The 25,865-nt window shown below is 39.5% G+C and overlaps 1 protein-coding gene across 1 annotated transcript in view; it reads left to right on the top strand.

Annotated features, from left to right (window-relative positions):
* Window positions 1-24,920: 24,920 nt before the first annotated feature.
* The window catches only part of Itm2b (integral membrane protein 2B), a 28,088-nt gene continuing 27,143 nt past the window's right edge, over window positions 24,921-25,865 (top strand). The window contains exon 1 of the mRNA XM_070003200.1: window positions 24,921-25,177. Within this exon, the coding sequence (XP_069859301.1) occupies window positions 25,061-25,177 (117 nt within the window). The 5' untranslated portion in view covers window positions 24,921-25,060. The remainder of the gene's footprint in view (window positions 25,178-25,865) is intronic.

The raw sequence follows: 25,865 nt of genomic DNA, 5'->3' as shown, positions 1-25,865 counted from the left end.
TCATATATATCTGTCATAATTAGAAGACTCATAATTAGGCATTCAGGTGTCTTTAGCTTTATCATAATAAGCACTGTAACGAACAACCTTGTGGGAAAATGCTTTTATCCTCTTTTCTGAATTCTTTAAAGGATAGTCTAGCATTACAATTATTGATTCAAAAAGTATGGCCATTGCTCAGGCTTTTCATATCCACCCTCCTATTGTTTTTTTTTTAATAAATCAATTTATACACTATAAGCAATCCATAAAATTTCCCATTACACTTTAGCCTTAAGGATTACCTTTACAAAGCCTTGCTAATTGGATATGATAAAATGGAATCTGAGTGTCATTTTAATTTGCATTCTTTGAATATTAACAAAGCCTTCCATTTTCTTCCATGTGTTAGCCATTCAAAATATTGCCTTTTGAAGTGTCTGCCTAGGCCTTTAGGAAGGGGTTATTCTGAACACATTTTCTAGCTAGTCCCTTACTGCAATATTGCCTGCCCCTCTCCTGAGTTCATGAGACTACATATCCTAGAACCATCCTAGAATCTCATTATCAGCTTATACACTATAATAAAAATCTTCACTGCTCTGAATATACAAGGAAACTTTTCCAATTATTTGTCTCCTACTAACAAATTTTTGATACACCAAGTGCATGAGATTATATTTAATTTAGCTATCTACATCTGAAATCAGTTTTCTTTGAAAAATAAAAAGAAAGTTCTCCTTTTTACAATACAGAACTTTTGGAAGGAAAGCTGATAACTCCCTTTTATTTCCAACATAATTTTAGTATAAATGCACATAGTTCCCAGCTACATTTATTAAAATTCAGGACACAGAGGAAATTAAAAAATATACGTATATATATTTTCCAAGTGATTTATTCTAAAGTTCATATCCATAGCAAATCAAAAGGTTATATCTTAAATCAACCTTAGAAGTCTTCTAATCAAATATCTGTATGTTGGGAAATGGTTTTGAAAAAAGTAATGTGTGGCAGAGAGCTTTTGTTTTTGATAACTACATCAGAGAGGTTTTAATTTGAAAGATATTTGTGATGTTGGACAGATAGAAGGAAGCAAGTTAGTAGAGTCAAATTAAAGACCATGTGCTTCTCTTCTACTTCTCTGGGGGCTGGCAGGCCTTTGTCCACCCTTGCTTCTTGTTAACGGTCAAGTGTCAGAGGTGTCCCTATAACTCTCCCTGCTTGATCCTCTCCTCTCATACTCCAAATATCATCTGTCTCTTTCCTCTTCTGCATTGTCATCTCTCTTTCCATCTGTTCCTCAACTAAAAATATATCCAATTCTCCCTTTCCTAAAAAAAATACTTTCCTAGCTAACATTACCTGGTTTGACTCCTTTTCAAACTCCTTGAAATATACTCTCTGTTTTTCCCTCTCCCATTTTCCTTTCTGCACATATCTACCAAGGTAACTGCTGTCATCTTTAATTCTTGAACTTTGTATTCATGAACTCAGTGCATACACTTTTGTGTCTGGCTTCTTTAAATATTTTTTTTACTATGGTATGGTAAAATATACATAACATAAAAGAGCACACTAGCCACATAAAAAGTATAGTTCAGTAACATTAAAACTTGCTCAAATTGTTGAGCAACCATCATCACCATCTGTTGCCAAACCATATTTAACATCCCAAATTTCAATATTCTGTTCCCGTTACACAATAACTCCTCATGCCTCCTACCTCCCAGCCCCTGGTGCCATCTATTTTACTCTGTCTATACGATTTGATTAGGTATCTCATTTAAGAGGAATCCTACAGTATCTAATCTTTCTTGTCTGCCAATACTAGAGTTTGAACTCAGGGCTTCATGCTTTTGTATAATATTTTTAAAATTTATCTGTGCTGTAGAGTGAATTAGAATTTTATTCCTTTTCAAGGCAGAATCATATTATTTTGTTTGTACATCTCAGATTTCTTTATAAAAAAACAAACTAACATCTCTAAGTTAGGCTTTTAAAAATAGCACGCATCCATTGTGAAAATATAGCAGTATAAAAAAGAAAATTGTTGGGTGCCTGTGACTCATGCCTGTAATCCTAGCTACTTAGGAGGCTGAGATCTGAGGATCATGGTTCAAAACCAGCCAGGGCAGGAAAGACTGTAAGACTCTTATCTCCAATAAACCACCAGAAAACCGGAAGTGGCGCTGTAGCTCAAGTGGCAGAGCGCTAGCCTTGAGCTGAAGAACTCAGGGACAGTACCCAGGTCCAAAGTTCAAGTCCCACAAAATGACAAAAAAAAAAAAAGAAAAAGAAAAGAAAAAAAATCACTAAAACTATCATTTAGAGATAATTCTTTTAAATTTTGACAGTTTTAATCCTCTTCTATACATATATAGTACATATTTTAAACACAGTAGCAATAATAATGAGTCACTATTATATGACATTTACCCTTGCATCATTAAAAAGTCCACATAAACATTTTAAATGACGGTAAAAGGTTTCAACTCATTCTTTGGTAAATATAGAAGAGAAAGATGACATTTACAGTTTGTATCTGTAGATTTTAAAAATATATAGCAACATTTCCCATCATAATCATGTTTTAACACAACTATTTTTACAGCAATTTTAGGTTCATAGCAAAACTAAGTGGCACGTAGCAAAATTTCCTAGGTACCCAATATCCCACCCCTATACATCCTTCCCCACTATCAAAATCCTGCACCAGAGTGGTACATTTATTATGATTTTAAAAATTGACAGAATAAATTTGAAGATGTAGTATAGTAGCTCTGTCTAATTCAATTGCCTCCAATAACTTTTATTTAACAATTATAATCAATAAGTCTATACTAACAAATCACTCCTGGTACTGTATATTATATGGACTTTTGAGAAATGGATAATGATATAAATCCACCAATGTTGCTCATAAACTAAGTGATTACATTGCATTAAAAATCTTCTCTGCTGTGCTTGGTCGTCATGCCCTCTGCCCATACTCTGGTGACCACTGAACTTTTTTTTTTTGGTTGTGGGACATGGGCACTATCCCTCTGCGCAGCTCTTCAGCTCAAGGCTAGCACTCTACTGCTTGAGCCACAGCACCACTTCCAGCTTTTTCTGCTTATGTGGTGCTGAGGAATCAAACCCAGGGCCTCATGCATGCAAGGCAAGCACTTCTACCACAGAGCCACGTTCCCAGTCCTTTTCTCATGAGTTTGTACTTTTTCATATAAGTGGAATATATAGTGTGTAACATTTTCAGATTATCTCCTTTCACTTATAATATGTATCCAAGATTCCCTCATGTCTTTTCATAGCTTGATCATTCTTCTTTAGTGCTGAATCAAATCTCACTGTATAAAAGTGCTGCCATTTATTTGCCTCTGCATTTACTGAAAGACATATTGGTTGTTTCAAGTTTCAGCAGTTACGAATTAAGTTGTCATAAGCAGTCATGTGCAGTTATTTATATAGACAAAGAAAAATTTTTGTTTATTTTTCTCTTGAAGACAGGGTCTTAATATGTAGCTTAACCTGGCCTTGAACTCATTATGTAGCCCAGGCTTGCCTTGATCTTCTGATTCTCCTGTTTTAGCCTTCCAAGTGCCTGGATTAAAGTTGTGAGCTACCACACCTAGCTTCCAGGTTTAAGTCCCTTGGGCAAACACCAAGGGGTGTAATTGCTGAATTATATGCTAAAGAGTATTTTTAGTTTCATAAGAAACTACCAAACTGTACTCCATAATGACTGTACCATTTTCCCACTGAACAAGGAATGAATGAAAGCTTATTGCTACTGCTCCTCCTTCTCCAGCATTTGGTATTGTTAGTGAAAGAAAGATTCAATAAAATCGCTTTAATTTAAATTAAAAACCTTTGTTTCACAAAGATATTAAGAGAACGAGAAGACAGGAAAAGACTGAGAGAAAATATGTGTAAAAGACCTATCTGATAAAGCACTTGGCTCTACAAAGAAACAAAACATTCAACAATAAGAAAATGAACAAGCAGGGCACTTATAGCTCACACCTGTAATCCCAGCTACTCAGGAGGCTGAGATCTGAGGATCATGGTTCAAAGCCAGCCAAGGCAGGAAAGTTAAGCAATATTCTTTAGGGTTTTTTTATTTTTTTGGTTGGTCATGGGGCTTGAACTCTGGGCTTGGGCACTGTCCCTGAGCTCTTCAGCTAAAGGCCAGCGCTCTACTACTTGAGCCACAGTGCCACTTCTGGTTTTCTAGTGGTTTACTGGAGTTAAAGAGTCTCACAGACTTTCCTGCCAGGGTTGGCTTTGAACCTCGATCCTCAGATCTCAGCCTCCTGAGTAGCTAGGATTACAGGCATGAGCCACCGGCCCCCAGCTAAGCAATATTCTTATCTCCAATAAACTACCAAAAAGCTGGAAGTGGGTGCTGGGAAGGTGGCTCAGTGGTAGAGCGCTTGCCTTGCATGCATGAGGCCCTGGGTTCGATTCCTCAGCACCACATAATAAAAAGAAAAAAGCCAGAAGTGGCACTGTGGCTCAAGTGGTAGAGCGCTAGCCTTGAGCTGAAGAGCTGAGGGACAGCGCCCAGGCCCAGAGTTCAGGCCCCACGACTGGACCCCCCCCCCCCCAAAAAAAAGCTGGAAGTGAGCTGTGGCTCAAGTGGTAGAATGCTAGCCTTTAACAAAAGAAGCTCAGGGGCATAGCCAAGTTTAAGCCCCAGGACCAGCATCAAATAAAGAAAATGAACAACTGAAATTTTCTTTGTAAAAATGGGCAAAGTATCTGAATAGATGTCTCATCAAAGGCAACATACAGTACAAGTAAAGATGTTGCATATCATATATCATTAGGGAAATGTAAGTTAGAATGGGACACTTTTACTTATTTGTAGAATAACCAAAACCCATTGCAACTATTTTTAAGTATACAAATCAGGTGTGTCAGTATGTTTACATAGTCACACAAGAGTCCTAGACCTCTACAACTTCTTCTTTCAAAACTATATGAACATTATGTTCAAAAAGAACTTTACAAATTGCGGGAGATGGGGAGGGAGGAGTTGGGGAGGTAGAGAGGGAAGAGATAGTAGGGGGAAAACAAAAGAAAGAGTAACAATGCTGGAGAAGAAATGTACTCATTGCCTTACTCATGTAATTGTAACCCCCCGTACAGTATCTTTACAATAAAAAATATTTTTTAAAAAAACAAAGAACCATGAGAATTCGTACAACTCTTCATTTCCCTCCAGTTACCATAGCAACCACCATTCTTCTTTCCATTTCTATGAATTTGACTTTTTCAGTTACCTTAAATAAGTACAGTGATAATCTATTTGTCTCTTTATGACTATATTCTTTCACTTAGCAAATGTTCATTTATCTTTTATATTGGACAAGATTTCCTGTATTTTGTTAATTTAAAAAGGTATTGCTATTGTTTGGATAAAGGTCCATGTGTTAAAGGTTTGGTCACCAGCCTGTAGAGAACAACAGGGAAGTAGTGGAATGTTTAAGAGTTGGAACTAGCAGGAGGAAGTTAGGGCACTAGAGGTGTGCTCTTGAAGGGAATGTGACTCCAGTCCCTTCCTCTCTTTTGCTTCCAGCTTTGAGGTGAGGCTTCCTCCAACATTCAGTCCCCACCACAATGCACTGCTTCACTTCAGCTCCCAAAGCAAGGGGGACCAGCTGAGCACAGGCTGAAACCTCCAAAATTGTGAGCCTAAATAAGCTCTTCTTTTAAGAGGATTATCACAATAGAAAGCTGAATAACACAACCATTAATTTTTTTTTTCAGCTCTAGAGATTGAACCCAGGACCTTATACATAACAGGTAAGGACTCTACCACTTCAAGTACCTTCCCACCCCAGCCCTTTTGCTTTCATTTTGTTTTGAGACAGGGTCTCACTACCTTTTATTTCCAAGCTGGCTTTGAACTAACTCATGTTCCTCCTGCCTCTGCCTCCTGAATAGCTAGGATTACACATATGCACCACAATGCCCAGCATAAGCATTTTTCTTCAGTTAAATAATATATGCTGTGCTCCTTGACTGTCCTGTCCATCCCCCAAACATCCATTGTCTATCCTTCTCCCCCTGCTCTGAGTCCCAGAAGATTGACTATAAATATTGTTTCATCTTGCAGCTTGTCCATGGGTTTTTGGTTGATTTTTACTAATAGGATGCATCATCAGGAGACTGGAGAGCAAGAATGTTGCTTAAGCAAAAGAAGTTCCTCATTCTTCTTCCTTAGAATCACTTTGCCTTAGACTTCCTTACTACCAATTTCCCTTACTCCTGTCCCCCCCTGGCCCTTTGGGCCTTAGTGTAGGAAAACTCTTGCCAATGCTTCAGCATTGCCTTTATTGTTGCCTTAACCTTTCTCACACCTGAGTAGGTGGTCCCCTCATCAATGTCTCTTTATTAAACCCCTTTGACTACATCAGTTGTTCATAAGATTCCTGCTAAGACCTTGAGTCACACATACATACAACTAATAAAAAATAAAACAAAAAATGGATGGTATAAAGCCTAAAAAATGAAAAATAAAAACCTATGCCTTCTCCTACAGCCCTTTCTCCATTTCATTCCATTGCATAGAGTGGCCATGTCATTTGATGAACCTCAATTCCTTGCTAAGTTCTGATTTGACTCAATTGTGTTCAAAGCTTTTCCCTTGCCAGGAACTGACTCAATAAGCTTACACTATCTCTGCAGGGTATTTTTCTGTCCTGAGGACTAGGTTGACAATGCGCCTGTGAATCAACCCAATTGACCTGGTTCAGAGAAATGAAATGCACAGAGAAATATGCTAGAAGTTTCCACTCAAGCAAACTTAGACTGTAAGTGAGCATCTATTTGGAAAAACTGAAGGAGTTTCAGAGGAGACAGGAAAGTCACAGAAATCAAGTTGAACCAATAGAACAAGCCCCTCACCTAAACCGAAAAGCAACTGCCTCTATTTTTCTAACAAAATATCCTAACCAATGCATGCATATGCTACAAAATATACATACCCAAATAGAATATACCATACATATAGTGCAGCAAATTGCTTTCCCACTGAATAATACATCCTAAATATATTTTCAAGTAAGTAGTTGTTGTTGTTGTTTTGAGATTTGTTTTGTTACATTTCCCCAGGCTGGTCTTAAAACCCTAGGTCCAATGACTCCTCCTGCCTCAGTCTTCTGAGTAGCTGGGACTATAGACACACATCACCATGGCCAGTTACTAAGCACATTTACCTTTGCTTCATTATTTAAATGCTGGATAGGTTGGGTACTGGTGACTCATGTATTGCTAGCTACATGAAAAGCTGTTAATGGAAGGTTTACAGTGCCAGATCAGCCCAAGCAGAAAAGTCTACAAGACTCTGTTTCCATGGGAGGATAGATGGATGCAGTGGCATGCACCTTTGATCTCAGCAAGGCAAGGACGGGAAACCTAACATAGATAGACTATGGCTATGATGGGCACCTAAGCAAGAAGCAAGACTCTATTCTAAAAATAACCAGTGAGGGCTGGGAAGGTGGCTCAGTGGTAGAGTGCTTGCTAGCATGCATGAGGCCCTGGGTTCGATTCCTCAGCACCACATAAGCAGAAAAAGCCAGGAGTGGCTCTGTCGCTCAAGTGATATAGAGCATTAACCTTGAGCTAAAGAGCTGAGGGACAGCGCCCAGGCCCAGAGTTCAGGTACCACAACTGGCAAAAAAAAAAAAAAAACAGTGAAAAACAGGGCTGGGCAGGGAGTAGATTAGAGCCTAGCAAGTTCAAATTCTGAGTTCAAATTCCAGTACTGCCAGAAAATATAAACAAACAAACAATTACTGGATAGTACTTAGTGGAAGGGAAACTTCATAGTTTATCCCTTTCCCTGTTGAAGAATATTTAGGCTGTTTGTTGTTTTCTTCTATTCCATTCTAATGGAATAACTAATTAGATGAATTCTTGTGTAATTGCTTGTTCAAAAATCCAGGGGATTTAAGCCAGGTGCTAGTGATTCACACCTGTAATCCTAGCTACTGAGAAGACCGAGATCTGAGAATCATATTTCAAAGCCAGCCCAGGCAGGAAAGTCTGTGAGACTCTTATCTCCAATTAACCAGCAAAAATCCCAAAGTAAAGCTGTGTCTCCAATGGTCTCAGCCCTGAGCTTAATACCTAAAAGATAATGCCCAGGCCCCAGTATTGGCATGCACACGTACATGTGAGCACGTGCACGCATACAAACACACACACTCCACCTGAGAATTTAAATACAGTATATAAATATTGCTATATTGCCTTCCAAAACGTTATAGCAATTCCCACTCCCAATGAATGAGGATGTGTAACATGGCATACTATAAAAACATTACATCTTTCATCATTAAATGAAGTTTAATCTCATTAGTATATTATGAAATTTAATCTCATTAGTGTACTATTTATGAGTGAAAAAATCTTATGTATCCTCTTGTAAATTATATATATATATATATATATATATATATATATATATTTTAACTGGTAGAGTGAGGGAAGACCCCATACAAAAGAAATGTACTCATGACCTGACTCATGTAGTTGTAATAAAGTTAAAAAATTGTATGTCCTTTGGCAAATTACTACAAAATTATAATTTATTCTTGATTTATGGCAAAATAACTACTTGCTGTAGATGCTACAGATTTAAATCCTTCCATTTTTGTGAATCTTTTCTTTTTTGTGTGTGTGTCGGTCGTGGGACTTGAACTCTGGGCCTGGGTGTTGTCCCTCAGCTCTTCAGCTCAAGGCGAGAGCTCTACCTCTTGAGCCACAGCACACTTCTGGTTTTCTAGTGGTTTATTGGAGATCAGAGTCTCACGGACTTTTCTGCCTGGACTGGCTTTTAACCGTGATCCTTAGGTGTGAGCCAAAGGCACCCAGCTCTTTTCCATTTTTTATAATCTATTTTTTTTGGGGGGTCCGGTCGTGGGCCTGAACTCTGGGCCTGGGCGCTGTCAGCTCTTCAGCTCAATGCTAGCGCTCTACCACTTGAGCCATAGCTCCACTTCTGGCTTTTTTTCTTTTTGCTAATGTGGTGCTGAGGAATCGAACCCACGGCCTCATGCATGCAAGGCAAGCACTCTACCACTGAGCCACCTTCCCAGCCCTATAATCCATTTTTATGAGCAAACTTTATGCAACTTAATATATGGCATGTTCCTTTATCATTACAGATATTTTATGTCTAAAATTCTTCTCTCGTTTCAAGATTATTATTTAAATTCACCAATGTTTTCTTCCAGTAATTTTGTGGATTTAAATTTTCATTAAAATTCTTGATCTAAACAAAACATTGTTGATCTACACAAATTAACGTTCTTCTACTTCTGTTACATTGAGCATATATTATTATTATTATTATTATTATTATTATTATTATTATTTTAAAAATATGGTCACTACCTTAGTCTTTCTGTGAAAGGCATCTTGACAAAAGCAAAACCAGTAACAGATGTAATTTGAAAAGTATCAATATGGTAAGAAAATGAAACTAGTATTCACATATTTTACTTTGAAATTTCAAAGTTCACCATCTGCCTGCCTCTCTAGGATACCTCTTAGCACCTCATCCATGTATAAACATTCTTCAGCACAAGAGGCCTGCAGGTTGGTAAGAAGAAGAAAAGAAATCAAGAAGAAGGGTAACAAAAGTCAGGTATAAATGAACCATTGGAAGCAGGGTCAATATTTCCCTGTAGGCAGCAACAACTTTTTTTTTTTTTTTAACTTTGTGTCAGGCCTGGGGCTTGAACTCAGGGACTGGGCACTATCTTTGAGCTTTTTTTGCCCAAGGCTAGTACTCTACTATTTGAGCCACAGATCCACTTCCGGCTGGCTTGCCTGCCTTCCTTCCTTTCTTTCTTCCTGTCTGTCTTTCTTCTTTTGGTGATTAACTGGAGATAAGAGTCTCATAGACTTTCTTGCCCAGCCAAGAAAGATACTCAGCTTCCTGAGTATCCAGGATTGCAAGCATGAGCCACTGGTGCCCAACAGCAACAACTCTTTGTAAACTCCTATATTGCAGTTTATTTCTTGAATCCACTTATGGCAATTCTTCAGAGCCATCAGCCAGTCCATAACTTCAAAGTATCTACAATGCAAAGTTCAGAGAATAGACTCTGGAGCCACACTGGTCTACACTGGACTCTGCCATTTATGAGTATGGGACCTCAGATCCTTGCTTGATCTTTCAAATCCTCAGGGCCTCTGCTTACAAAGCAGATGCTCTACTGCTGAGCTATGCCTCTAGCCCAATCTGACTTGCATTTCTCTAGACTCAGTTGTTTTTGTTTAACCTATCAAATGAGGATTTTAACAATTACCTGAATGTGTGTCCTGTATTGTCCTGAGTCAATACATAAAAAGCAATTCACACAATTTCTGTTTGTTTTTTTGGTGTTTTTTTTTTTTTTGGGGGGGGGGGGGGTCTGGTCGTGGGGCCTGAACTCTGGGCCTGGGCACTGTCCCTCAGCTCTTCAGCTCAAGGCTAGTTCTCTACCACTTGAGCCACAGCGCCACTTCCGCCTTTTTTTCCTTTTTGCTTATGTGGTGCTGAGGAATCGAACCCAGGGCCTCATGCATTCAAGGCAAGCACTCTACCACTGAGCCACTTTCCCAGCCCTTCGCACAATTTCTGGAACATAATAGTGTTCAGTATTACAATGTTCAATAGCACCTATTGTCTTTATCTGAGTTTAGTCAAGTCCATCTAAGTCAAAAGTTCATAGTCCAAGTCCAAGGGAATATCAGTAAGTTGAGAATTTTGGGATATTCCAATTTTGCTGTTTTATGACAGCTTTGGGAAAAACCACACAAATTTTGTATTTCTGCTTTTCTAAACTATGTAGATAATTAGTTTCTATAACAGGTAACTACTAATTGTAAAGTAAATATGTAGTTTAAGAACCACTATTATTAAAGTGGTTCTTAGTCACCTTAAACATACTGTTTAAGCATACTGACTTAAACATACTGTTTTCTTTTCCCCAACTGACTCAGTGCCCCACACACTGTCATTGTGTAATAGGTAAGAGAAAGTTGTTGAATCATTTCAAACTTGCTTATTGATGTTGAGATTCAACTGTGCAATGGCAAAAAATAAAAAATGAAAATCTGAGTCACATAGTAAAGCCATGGGAAGTAATTGTGGCTGAAAGGAGATTATCTTACCCCAGCTCTGCAGGTATGTTTGTTACAGTTTGCACTAGATTTTTTTTCTTTTTTGCATGTTTTTTTCTGGTACTAGGGCTTGAAATCAAAGCCTCGAGATCTTACTTGGCTTTTTTAAATTAAAGCTACCATTTAAGCCACATCTCTAGTTCCAGCTTTTTGCTAGTCAATTGAAGATTAAGTCTCACAGACTTTCCTGATTCACAGATCTCAACCTCCTGAGTAACTAGGATTATAGTTGTGAACTACAGGCACCTGGGTACATGGACTAGGCTTTGTACTATTTTAAACTGAGCTTTCCTCTGTTACTTTAATAATATATGTCTCTAATAGCTCTTGACTTAAAAGAAAATGGGAATCTGCTGCTATCTTACTTATTTTTTTGCAAGCAATAGACTAAATTCTCCTCTGTATAGTTTAACAGTTCTAAATTCTAAAAAAAACCAGCTTCTGCTTGGATTCTTTTTTTTTTGGGGGGGGTGTCCGGTTGTGGGACCTGAACTCTGGGCCTAGGCTCTGTCCCTCATCTCTTCAGCTTGAGGCTAGCACTCTACCACTTGAGCTACAGCGCCACTTCCGGCTTTTTATTTTTTCTGCTTATGTGGTGCTGAGGAATTGAACCCAGGACCTCAAGCATGCAAGGCAAGCACTCTACCAGTGAGCCACCTTCCCAGCCTTCTGCTTGGATTCTTTTCATATTCTTGCTTTGGAAACTGGCCATCATACTAAAGAAGCTGAGCAATCTGTGAAGAGACCACATGTCTCTCACACCTCACAGCCCTGGCTAAATCCAATAGAACAGCACTAACTTGCTGATTACTGAGCAAGTTAGTGAGCAATCCTGAAAGAAGATATTCCATTGTCCAAACTAGCCATGGCTGCTGTGCTGTTAGGGCAGAGATAAGACACTCCTGCTGAGTCCTGCCCAGATTAATAATTCATAAGTAAAATAAATAATTGGTTTTGTTTTTTAAGTCACAAAATTTGGGATGTTTTGTTACTCAACAATAGATAAATTGTATCTATTAGCCAGGTTGAGTTCATTTTGGAGTGTTGACATATATGTGTTTGATTCCTTATTGGAATAGCCATTTTTGTTTAATCAGAAAGAAACATAGAAAAATGAAAAGCAATCTAGCACTAATGTAAAAACATATTCTGGAGTTAGACTGCCTGGTTATTGGAGTTTTCTACTCAGGCTGGACTCAACTGCAAACCTCTAGATTTTAGCCTTCTGCCTACTTAGAATTATGGGTGTGAACCACTAGCACCAGTATACTCTCTCTCTCTCCCTTCCTTCCTTCCTTCCTTCCTTCCTTCCTTCCTTCCTTTCTTTCTTCCTTCCTTCCTTCCTCCCTCCCTCCCTTTCTCCCTCCCTTTCATCCTTCCTTTCTTTCCGAGCCAGGGTCTCACTAAATTCCAGTGTCTCCCTAAACTCTGTAGTCATCTTATCTCTGCCTTCTGAATGCTAGGATTACAGGTATATGCCCCAATCAACCAATTTGTTTCACTTTAAAAAAAATTTGTTGGTCATGGCTTGAACTCAGGGCCTGGGTACTGTTACAAGCTTATCTGCTCAAGGCTAGTGCTCTATCACTTTGAGCCACAGCACTACTTCTGGTTTTCTAGTAGCTAATTGGATATAAGAGTCTCGTGAACTTTCCTGTCCAGGCTGGCTTTAAATCGTGTCCTCAAATCTCAGTCTCCTGAGTAGCTTGAACTACAGGTGTGAGCCATCAGTGTCCAGATAACCAGTTTGTTTTAATTCATATTGTTTTGTAGGCATTATAAGCAATACTAATAGAATTTTCCAATAATGAAAATTATAGTCTCTAACTACAAGTTTATATTATGTTTATTTTGCTTTCTAAGATGCCTTTCCTTATAACATTTTAATATGTACTATTAGATTCTGCCATCTTGCAAATTATCTATTTGTGTCACTTGTCTTATCTTGCAACTGTATTTGTCTTTTACTTCAAGGCAGAGATTATGTTTTATACTTCTTCTACTTTGCTACTTTGCTTAACAATGCTCATCATAGACAGGATGCTCAGTAAGTACTTATTAGTTAGAGTTCTTTAAGTGGCCAGGCAGTAATTCTCAGATCCCATGAGCATTGTGTGTTACTATTTATGCACAGATAACAAGAGTACAGGCCTATAGTAGGCTCAATAATGACCCCAAAGATACCGGTAAACCCTACAACCTTTAAACATTACCTTAAAGGAAAGAAGGGTCTTTGCAGAAGTGATTAAGGGTCTTGAGATGGAGATTATCCTGGATTATCTGGTGAGCCCTAAATGCCATTACAGAGGGAGATTTCATACGTGAGAGGGGGGAGAGGGAGAGAGAATGAATTAGAGAGATAAAGGCCAAAGCTAAAAGCTCTCAGCAGCCATCAAAATTAGGAAATGCAAGCAACTGATTCTTCTCTTTGGGGACGGTCACAAACTTTTCTTCTCAAAGCTAGTGCTCTATCACTTTGGACCACAGCACCACTTCCAGTTTTCTAGTGGTTAACTGGAGATAAGAGTCTCACAGACTTTGCTGTTCTGGCAAGAGGGAATGCAACCTGACCAATATCTTGATTTTACTTTGGTGATACTGTTTTAGGATTTCTGACCCTAGAACTGTGAGAGTACAAATTTCTATTGTTTTTAGTTACATAGTTTGTGATCATTTATCAAATCAGCCATAGGAAAACAAGCCAAACAACAATACATCTTATTCTAGGGGAGATTTAAGAACCCTGTATCTGGGTTCTCCTAGAGCTCTTTTGTTTTTCAGTTCTGCCCTAATGACACGTTTATAAGTCAATCTCATTGTAGACTGTACTGTGTAAAGAAGCAACTCTTGCAGTTACCCTGAGTAATTTTTCAAGGAGATTAACATGTAGATCAGATGGCATTTCTCTCAACTCTTCTCCACTTCTCTGATCTATCAGGAAACTGTAGCCATTAGCAGTGTCCTGTGTGACAGGATATAGTAAAAGCCACCTTTGGTATCTAATATAAAACCAAAGTTGTCTATGGAAGTGATCCAGTGGGATTAGGATTGCCTTCAAACACACAAGGAAATGCCTAACTTCCTGCTCTGGTTTATATGCAATGCCCCCAAAGTTTATGTTTGCAACTTAAATCCTCAAAGTCATATGCTTACAGTATTTTTAGCTGAGGGCTTAAGATAATAATTAGGATTGATGAGGTCATGAGCACAAAGTAACCTAATATGGTAACAACCCCATTGTAAGAAGAGTCCTGGACCCAAGCTTGCACATGCGTGCTCTCTTTCCGTGTGACTCCTTCCACCATGCTGTAACATAGCACAAAGACCTCACGAATTGCAGCCCCTGAATCTTGGATTGCCCAGTCTCCTGAACCATGAGCTGATATATTTATTTATTTTGTAAATTAGCTGGCCTCAAGTATGGTATAATGAAACAAAACTGACTAAAACACTTTCCCAGTGCATTTTTTATTCATTTTCTAATTAAGGAGAACATGAAAAAAGTCTAGTTTTAATAAAACTCAGGATGAACAAAGCTTCCTGTCTATAAAATATCAGTTGAAAAAAATGTAGAAGGACAACGTGCCTATGCTTGAGGCATTGCCATTTCTCTGTTCACAGAGCTTCCTGCAAAACTGTGTCTTTTGTTTACGTCCCTCTGGATAAGCTAGGCCTGAAGCCATGGGAACTGGAGATGTGTGCAGTGACTTCAATGTTCCTCATTCCCTGCTTCTTTTTTGTTTTTTTCCTTTTAATGTTTCTTTCATTTTTATTTTGTTTTTAAAACCAGGAAAAGAGCCTGCATTTCCAAGGTCATTAACTCCATCGCAGGTCTTTTCATGATCATGTTTTGTTTTCTTTAACCTGGAAAAGAGCTCAACCACAAATGTAATGTTTATCTTTCAGAATAGCAGCTGGGGGGGGGGGGAAGGGGAAGAAAGCACAGGATGTGTAAGACTAAAAACACTCTTTGGCTTCCATTCTCTCTCTCTCTCTCTCTCTCTCTCTCTCTCTCTCTCTCTTTCCTCAAGTTCCTTCCAGGGAGAGCTTGTTATAAGGAACATTGTTCAGTTTGGCTGACAAGGGAAAGTTCCCTAAAGTACAGCAGCTTTGACCATGTTGGCATGGTTAACTACAGTTCCGCAACCATTGTACACTGTCTTGTTTTGCTCATTATTACATAACTTCTTTTAGTATTCTCTTTTTAATTGTTTGAAAATACCATTTGACCATGAAAATCAGAGCTTCTAAAAAGTTGTTTTTCTTTTCTTCTTTTTAAATTCACATACTTGTCAAAGGGGTTATCATTCAACATGTCAGTTTTGTAAGTTCAATGCATCTTGATCAAAATCACCTCTTTCATCATTATGAGATCTACAAGAAAATTTTCTCAGAAATCTGTCTTTAACCAACTGATCTGCTTATATTCTTTTTAGGTACCTTCTACTAGACAACAGGATTGACTCGTTCAAATTCTTGCCTGGTAGAACTACTTGTTCTTAATGATACCTGTCCTTTCTCCTACTTCATACACCCCATGTCCTCTCTGCTCAATTTCTTTCTCCCTTTATTTCTGTACCTTTGCATAGTCTTCTGCAACCACCCACTTGTCATTAACAAGGGACCTTTCTGAGCCCATTATGACAAATGGGACTTTTGTAAAGTGTACAGCCACTGCTGAAAAAGGTTTTAAAAACATTGGATCGAATTGCTTTTATTAAATGCCATTAAGATCTCTTGCGTGCAGTATATGTATGTGTTTGTTTCTCTTATACGCACCCTAATTCTTCATATAGAGGTCTCAGAATGATGATCATATGATTTTTGACAATGACTGTTTTATTATGCCTCCAAAGTAACATCTTGCTCCTTGTAAAATGTAATGAGCTCATTTTCAAAATGAAATGAGTACCAAAATTTAAAAATTGGCTAAGCCAATAAAATGAAAAACTAGTTAAGGCATAGCAGGAGGAGCATGTTGAGCACTAGTTTGACCCACAATCCTGAGATGATGGTATTGAAAGAGTCAAACTGAACAAATAGTCCTCTTCCTAATATCAGTTCAGAGTTACCCTTCAGTACTGCCCCTCATTTAGTAACTTTTTTGTGGCTTTAACTGATACTAGACTAGGTTGGGAAATTTCCTGAGTGAATGGCTGTTTCTTGACCCACCAGTAATTTTTTCTTTCTCTTGAATGAAGGCTTATTTGTAGTTCTATCCTCTCATCTCTCCATCCCTTGAAAAATGGACCCTAGCTGACACTTAGAAAGGAAAAGAAGGTGTTAACTCCTTTTTTACTCTTTTGCTCTTTTCATTGGTAAAAAACAAGAACAGACCACTTCCTTCATATATCTCTAAGCATCTGCTCAGATTTTCTTTTATATGTTTTTCCCCCCTGTGTGGTCTCTTAGAGCAAACGGCAGTTAAAACATGTTGTTTCTGGTTTAGATTGTACACTTCCTTTATGATGGAATTTATAGGTCTTTTATGTAGTGTGAGCAGTCAAACCATGAATATCCTAAGGAGAAACTACTGTGTTTAGTATATTTAACATGCATGAATCTTTCTTATCCTTCAAAAGGTATATCCTGACTACTCTTATGTTATCTATCTGAAACACCTCTAAAAGAGTTCTTTTTTTCAATGTAAAAGGGGTTTTACATATTTTTTTTATATATATTGGTCCCTGGAATTTTAATGAACCAAATAAGCCAAAGAAAACCCAGATAAAAGATTATAAAGAATATCAGATACTTTCTGATGCTGAGTATAAACAATTTTCTCTTAGGTACAAGTCTTCACTGTTATTCCATCTGTTGAACCACCAGGAAGTTCATTATATTGGATTCAAAGTTTTAAAAAAATCCAAGTAGATTTCTCTTGCTTTGGCAAACTTTTTTGCATATTCTTTTGGTTAAACTAGCCGAGGACCCAGGCAGATTTGGGGAATGAAATAACCCCCTCTGTCTCTGAGTACATTGTAGGAAGCGATCTATAATAAGAAAGGGTCTCAAACATACTTCGTAAAGGCCTTGCTTGATTGATCCTTACTTTGGGACCCAATGAGACAGGCTCACTTGGAACTTCTTTGGTAACAACCTCCCAATTTTCACTATATATATATATATATATATATATATATATATATATATATATATATATAACTTCATTAAATATATATATATATATATATATATATATATATAACTTCATTAAAGAAATACTGTAGTTTAAATATAATGTTGTCACCGGCATAAAAAGAAATGTTTCAAGATTTTAAAATATAAAGTATTAGGACAGAAATGTAGGAGAAGAAACCAGTTCTTTTCAACAGCCCAAATATCTTGTGTTTCTCCCATGTCTAAGATATAGCTTTCAAGTATATTCTTTATCCACTCACCCACGGAAGCAATCTTATATTGGAGTGTGATCTGGACAACACAGTTTAACTGTGTCAGCAGCAGTTTTAAGAGTAAACTAACTCTCATAACTAACTCATTAGGAACCTTTCCTGGTCAAAGAATTCAAGGAACAGTTTGGACGTGGCTGGTAATACTGATCTAGGAAATGATCCTGAGTTAGAAGGAAACAGCTCCTCAGCCTGTACAAGGTGTGTAGTTGGATGGCCCTATCTCTCAGAAGCTGTGAAAACTAAGTGGAATAAAATCCATGCTATTTTTATGCCTTCACTTATACTGCTTATGAATGTTTTCTTGCTGAATAACAATTACCAGATGTACTATGTCTTAGGATCCCAAGTTGAAAAAATACCTCTGTCCCTGCCCATGAAGCTGCCATTGATCATAATTCTGCTGAAAATGAGACTGGTTCAATTTTTTCTTTAATTATTATTATTTTTATAGTAAAAGTAATAAGCAAGTTTTTTAGGAAAAGCAGACTCTATTAATTAAAAATTGGTCATTTCTAGAGTAAGATTGATCTTTTTCTTAGTTTTTTTTTTCCTGAGGTTCTTTTATTAAATGATTATGACAAAAATCCTTTTGTTATTGCTTAAAAAAATAAATCTGTCTAAATAAGCATGACCTTCCCATTATACTGGATGTAATCTGTTCTTAGACTAGGCAGAAAAAGAACTATCAGAGACTTCTTAAAGTTGTTTTCCAGTACTTTGATTCTATTAACTAGAACATTGTTTGAACACAAGATAAAGTCCTCTGGCTATTTTGTCTGAGAACAGGAGACTTTGAACTTATGATTTACAGAAATTTCAGTTTATAAGCCAGCCAAGTTTGAGTTTGCTTTTTAAAAATTTTTTCAGTTGTGGGGCTTGAACTCAGGGCCTGGGTGCTGTCCCTGAGCTCTTTCACACAAGGCTACACCTCTGCCACTTTGAACCACAGCTCCACTTCCGGGTGTTTTGTTTATTTGTTGGTTTTGCTTTTGGTTTTGGATTCAGTAGTTAATTGAAGATAAGAGTATCCCAGGGACTTTTCTGTCCTGGCTGGCTATGAATCATAATCCTCAGATCTCATTCTTCTGCGTAGCTAGGATTAAAAGTATGAGCCACTGGCACTTAGCCAAGTTTGAGTTTTTCTCTTCTTCCCAGCAATTTTCTTTTTTTCTATTCTGATTGAGATTTAAATTGCACAAAGGCTTCATATGTAATTCATAAGTATGTATAAAATACATACAAAAATATTTAGGTATAAAGTCTATCAAACCATGATTAGAGTATATGTGTCATTCTTACAAAGGTCTTAGATAAGTTAATTTATTTAACAGTTGGAGCCACAAAAAATGTCCAGAAATAACATATATTATACATAATACACCATATATTGTACTTACAAAAGCTCTATTAGGAAGTGAGGGGTCCCTTTTTAAAAGGCAGAGTCTACTTGGAGGTTTTAGGTCATGGGTGGCATGCCTTTAAAGGGATTGTGGATGCCCAGTCTTTCCTTTCACTGTCTGAGTCTCAGATGGCTTTGAATGGGCAGGTTTTTCCACCACATGTTACTTCTTTGTTGTGCTGTCTCACCACCGGTCCAAAAACAATAGACCTAATAAACATGGACTAAAACTTCCAAAAAGGTGTGTCAAAATAGAACTTTCCTGGGGCTGGAAATGTGGCTTAGTGGTAGAGTGATAGCATGCATGAAACTCTGGGTTTGATTCCTCAGTACCACATAAACAGAAAAAGCTGGAGGTGGTGCTGTGGCTCAAGTGGTAGAATGCTAGCCTTGAGCAAAAGTGCCCAGGCCCTGAGTTCAAGCTCCAAGACTGGCAAAAATATAAAATAAAATAGAACTTTCCTGTCTATAAACTGAATCTGAGATGTTCTCATTTGTTCGTTTTTACAGTAATAGAAAGCTAATCAATGCATAGAATATGAAGACTTTTAGCTTGCTCCAACCCCATTCCATTCCAGTCCCACAATTTCTCAACAGAGATTCCCTGCTTACCTGAGGTTGATTTCCTCCTGGTTTCCTGGTTTAGTTCCTTCTTGTCTTGGTGCTCTTTCATGTTTGTTTGGGTTTTGTTTGCGTGTGTGTGTGTATGTGTTTGTGTGTGTGTGTGTGTTCTTCCTTCCCAGAATATTTTCCTTCTTCCTAATATAGTTTATATTAGGATTTCTTCTTAATGATTTAAGTTCTATGAAGTTTGACAAAGGTAAAATAACATGGACTATTATTGTAGTAGTATATACACTAGTTTTACTCTCCTAAAAATCCTATATCATCTACCTATTTTCCTTCCCAATCTCCAACCTCTGGTAACCACTCATAGTTTTACTCTCCCTTGGTTTGCCTCTTCTAGATTGTCCTATACTTGGAATCATGTAGTTTGTAGCCTTTTCAAACTGCCATCTTCTACCTAGAAGTCTTCATTACATTGCTATATCTTTTCATAGCTTTTTAAGTAACTTTCTTTGTAGAAATGATAGCAATCTGATTGTTTCTGATATACTATCATATACTAACCTTCTAAAGAACAGCTTGATGGCTTTCAAGTTTGGGCAATTCTGAACAAAGGAGTTATAAAGATAAATGCACAGAGCTTTCTGGAAACATAAAGTTTCAATTTCTAGGAAGTAAATATCAAGGAGCTCAGTATATGGTAAGAGTATGATTAGTTGCATAAGAAATGTCCAAACTTTCTTCTAAGTAGCTGAACAATTTTTGCATTGCCATCAGTAATGGATAACTGATGCTCCACAATCTCACTGCCATTTGGTATTGTCAGTGTGTTGATTTTGGCTATTTGGGTAGGTGTGCAAGGGTATCTCACTGTTTTTTGTTTATTTGTTTGTATTTTATCGGTTGTGGGGTCTGAACTTTGGGCCTGGGCTCTGTCCCTCAGCTCTTCAGCTCAAGGCTAGCACTCTACCACTTGACCCACAGTGCCATTTCTGTTTTTTTCTGCTTATGTGGTGCTGAGGAATTGAACCCAGGGCCTCATGCATGCAAGCCAAGCAGGGTACCACTGAGTCACCTTCCCAGACCTCTCACTGTTGCTTTAATTTGATGAGAGAAATATCTTTTCATATGTTTATTTATCACAGGTGCTGGTTATCTTCTTTGTTCATGTGTTTGTTCAAAATGTTCTCTCCAATTTTAATGGAGTAATTTTCTTGTTAAGTTTAAGTAGTTCTTTGCATATTTGTGATACAAGTCTTTGGCAAGAATTTTCTCCTAGTATATGCCTTGTCTTAGTCTTTTGGTTAGTCTTGGGTGGGGGAGGGGCATTTCTCATCTTTTCCTCTTTCTCTTTGTATGTGAAGAGACATATTCTAAACATGAACACACTTCCAAGAGCTGACAAGGAGACTAAAGCACCGAGGGTAGAGAAGACATTGTCATTTCAACTCCAATAAAACAAAACAAAAACTCTCATTCCCCAAAAAATATAATAGCAGTAGATTCTAAGGAAAATAAACTCTTGTAGCCAGTTCATTGAGGAAAATAATGATAAATTATTTTTTAAAACTAAACTAAGATAAAAATTTAAAGGCACATGACACCGAGGTAGGAAGTGGATTAGTAGAAGTACTTTTTCTTGGGAGATAAGAAATGTAGAAGCAATAAAAAGATACCTAAGGTTAAGAAGATGATTTAAAAAAAAAAACAAACAATTAACCAGTGCTGAAGTCTCTGATGAGAAAGGGGAAGCCTTCCTCCTTGCCTGGAAGAAAGACTCCCCTTATGAAAGCCCAGACAAAACCACAAGATGCCTAGCTAAAGCCACATGTTGGATTAGGGGAGGAGGTTCCAAGAGCACATTTCACAGTACATATCCAGTCATGTTGTTTTACTCAAGATCCTTTATTTACAAATATTGTTTTCCCCTCAATCTGCTAAATGAAATATTTCTCAGAAGAAGATGGAATTGTTTTCTTGAGAAAGAAAAAAAGGATTGGATATGTAAAGAATCCAAATGTAAAAACTCCTTGTCTAAAAACATAACACAAATCTATATGATTCTAGAATTTAGTTTCCCAATTATTTTCTGTCCTCCCCAGTTAAGTATAAAAACAAAGTTGATTTCTGGTAAAATAAAATGGAAAGTCCTTTTAAAAATGGATTTTTCTTGTTTCTCCAAATCAACTTGGAAAACACCCTTCTTCTAATATCCCCTATGTATTTAGTAGTTCATGGTAACTTATGAGTACGTTTTTAACTTTTTTTTTTTTTTTTTCCAGGGCTGAGGACCGAACCCAGGGCCTTGCGCTGGCTGGGCGGATGCCCTTCCGCTGGGCTAAACCCCCAGTCCCTTTAACTTTTTTTTGAATTATTCTCCTTCCCTACTCCTTTGTTACCAGGGTCAAAGGACAACCTTTTATGTGGTTCTGATCCAGGTTCTTTACTATCCCTCCTGATGTGCAGCACACATTTCTATAGACACACCAGACAAAATGGAAAAGGAAAACCAGGAGGTTATTTCCGGACTGTTGACCAACCAATTTCAAACTCAGGATCAGCATATGAAGTAATGAAGTCTTTTACAATAGAAATCCTGGGGCAGAAGAGACTATCTGGCTCTGCAATCTCATTGGTTCTTCCTTTGCCTCAGTTTCTAAACCTATAGAATACTGTTGTTTAGGAAGAATTTTCTTGTTTCTTTAATTCTATCTACTGCAAAATGCCTTGGAGATATTTTTTACTATTTTACCATTTAATCTTAAAATAGCAAGAAGTAGAATAAAAATTCTAAGAGCCAGGCACTGGTGGCTCACACCTGTAATCCTAGCTACTCAGGAGTTTGAGATCAGAGGATTGTGGTTCAAAGCCAGCACTGCAAGGAAAGTAGGTGAGACTCTTATCTCCCATTAACCACCAGAAAAAGGAAGTGGAGCTGTGGCTCAAAGTGGCAGAGTGCTAGCCTTGAACAAAAGAGCTTGGGGACAGTGCTCAGGCCCTGAGTTCAGGCCCTATAACCAACACACACACACACACACACACACACACACACACACACACACACACACACACACACGATCCAAAAGAGCTTGGGGACAGTGCTCAGGCCCTGAGTTCAGGCCCTATAACCAACACACACACACACACACACACACACACACACACACACGATCCAAAAGAGCTTGGGGACAGTGCTCAGGCCCTGAGTTCAGGCCCTATAACCAACACACACACACACACACACACACACACACACACACACACACACACACACACACACACACACAAACACACACACGATCCCTATTTTGGACTAAGCTCCTATACTAAGCCTCAACAATTTAGGCTGAAAATAAAAATGGAGTCATACACACTGAAGTCCCATCACTACACAGAAACTAAGTTATTTTGTTGACCTTCTGAAAAGCCAGGATAGTGGTGATTAGTAAACATCCCAAACAGTCCGGTCCAATTGGAATGATATTAAAGTTCCTTAGGTCTTTTCTTCTTACAAAAAGCTTAAGCTGAAGTAACTGGATGTTAACAAATTGCTTAGATTCTGTTATTCTGCCTCTGGGTCATGGCTTTATAAAACAAAGTGACTTTGAAATGACAAGCTACTTTGTGTTCCTTGTTTTGGCTTTCTTCAGTTTTTTTTCTTTTGCTTACTTGTTTTTCTTGTCTATAAGACCAACCTTCTCTGCTGTGTTCTATTTCATGGAATGAAATATTGCTCAATTCTAGAATTGAAAACTATGCCAATTAAGACAAACTAGTAGTTTGCTCTTGGATTATATATATATATATATATATATATATATATATATATATATATATGATATATATACACACATACATATATATACCATATTTCTCATCTATATGGCATATATATAAAATGTATCATATATATGATTGTATATGGTATATATAATATACCATACACATGGTATATTATATACATCACATATACTCCAGACTTTGCTTCAGAAATCCTTAGTCTTCCAATTTTAACTTCATAAGAGATCTATAAACTAGAGAGCTGGGTCAGTAGTTAACTTTGAGGAATTAGATCCATGTTTACTATCAAAAGCTAGTTCAGACCTACAGATTTGACTTCATCTCATAGTTGCTGCAAATCATATGGCTAGCTACTACCTTCTCCCCTTGTTGAACACACTTCATTTAGACTGAAATTTCAGATTACCCAAGAAGACTCAAGGTTTTGACTGGATTTCCTTTTTGGCCCAGGATATTCCTAAAATTGGGACATCTTAAGCTAATTATCAGGAATTTGTGATCTATCACTCTATTAGAGATTCTAGACATCTAACTCTCTACTTGAGCATACCAATTCCCCCCAAACCTCAGATTCAACCCACAGCCACAAATTGGGTGAACAAGGATGATAGGGTATGTGAAACGTACACAATTTGAACTCAAGGCCTGGGTGCTGTCTCTTGATGTTCAACCACTTGAGCTACAGCTTCAATGAGCCTTTTGGTGGTTAATTGGAGATAAGAGCCCCATGGGCTTTTCCGCCCAAGCTAGCTTCGAACCTCAATCCTCAGGTCTGGGTCTCTTGAACAGTTAGGATTACAGGCATGAATGTTTTTCATTTTGTAGAAAAATTAAACTTCATCATGACTACTTTGCCTTGAATCACCCTTCAGTCCCGGACGCAATGTCCTTTGTTCCCCCCTCACCCCCCAAGTGTTCCCCAGCGTGGAACTTTTTCTGCCAATGTAGATGTTTGAAACCCAAGTCTGCTAGGAAGGTTCGTGGGCGCTGACGGCTGTGGGACTGGGCAGGGCCGGCGATCTTCCCCAGGAGGAGGAGGAGGAGGCAGGCCGGGCTGAGTCAGACAACGCCCTGGGGTGAGGTCTGTGGAGGAGAGCGAGCTTTAAGCATTCTAGTGCTCCTCTAAGTCGGCTCGCTGGGAAACGGGGGACATGGAGGTTTAACACACGAAACACAAAACTTATTTTCCACACAGAAACCCCGCAGCCTTCGGGTTCGCGGTGTCCTCGGCACGCACGGAAGAGGCAGCCTTGGTGCGGCCCAGAGGTTAAACCCATTGTTCGCGGAGAACCAGAAAAGGTCACTCGATGAGGCCACCAACCTGCAGCAACCTGGGCCCCGGAGGTAAACTAGCTGGAAGCGAATGCAGAACTGGAAAATCCTGGTGGCCTACACGGACGCCCGGCCTTCCCTCAGGCGGCGCCCTCCACCTCAGCAGGCCGGATTCCGTGAGGACGGGGGTGGCGGCTGGGGGCGTGGCTTGACCCGGCGCCAGGCCCCGCCCTGCGCCCTGAGGCCCCGCCCCGCGCGCCGGAGCTGCGAAGCTGCGAAGCTGGGATCGCCCGCTGCAGTAGCACGGTCGGATCTTCGTCCGCTGCTGCTGTGCGCGTCGCCGTCCGAGCTCCGCCGCGGAGGCTTTGCAGCCCGCAGCCTGTAGCCCACCGTCCGCGCCTTCAGGTCCCCGCCGCCCGTTCAGGGCGCTCTAGGCCGCACCATGGTGAAGGTGACGTTCAACTCGGCTCTGGCCCAGAAGGAGGCCAAGAAGGACGAGCTCAAGAGCGGCGAGGAGGCGCTCATCATCCCCCCCGATGCCGTGGCGGTGGACTGCAAGGTCCGAGCTGGGAGTCCGGGGGCTGCTGGGGGGAGGGGGGCTGGGCACGCGGCTCGGCGCGCCGGGGTGGCGAGGCGAGGGTCCCTGCCCCCCTCGGCCTGCGCCCGCACCCCCTCTCTCTCCGGTCTCCCCATTGTAAGGGGGTGCGCGTGCCGAACGCGACGGCCACCGCGGGGATCCCGCCCCCCCCCCACACCTCGGGGCTGGGGGTGGGGGACTGGAGATCCGGGGAGCTCCGTACGCTGGCGCGTGTGTGCCAATCGGGGGTCCTGGGCGGGGATCGACACCTGGGTCGTCCCACCTAGGACCGGCGGCGACCGGCACCAGCACCCCCCAGTGACGGACCGACTCTGGCACTTCCTTCCCCGAGTAAATAATGTGCTTAAAATGGCTGACATCATTCCAAGCCCCAACCTCCGTTGTTGTTTCCGACTTTCGTTTCAGACGCCGCTCGGGCTGTGTGTGCGGGGCTGCTGTGAGCGGCTCTGAGTTCCGAAGGCTCCCCCCTTTGCCCCCCCACTTCTTGATCTTCCTTTCTTCCCTGGCTGGCGAACTTCACCGCCCGGGGGAGAAGGGGGGCGGCGGGAGGGTGAGCCGGACTCAGAGGAGTGGATTCTGGCTGTGGACATGTATGGAAACAGATATTCCAGGCTTAAAAAGAAAAGTCCGTGGGTGACAGTGCATGGAA

Source organism: Dipodomys merriami, unplaced genomic scaffold (assembly GCF_024711535.1).
Source record: "Dipodomys merriami isolate MVZ:Mamm:240054 unplaced genomic scaffold, mDipMer1.0.p SCAF_6, whole genome shotgun sequence".
Taxonomy (NCBI): Eukaryota; Metazoa; Chordata; class Mammalia; order Rodentia; family Heteromyidae; genus Dipodomys; species Dipodomys merriami.
Note: the sequence above shows the minus strand (reverse complement) of the source record. Positions and strands in the feature narration are given on the sequence as shown.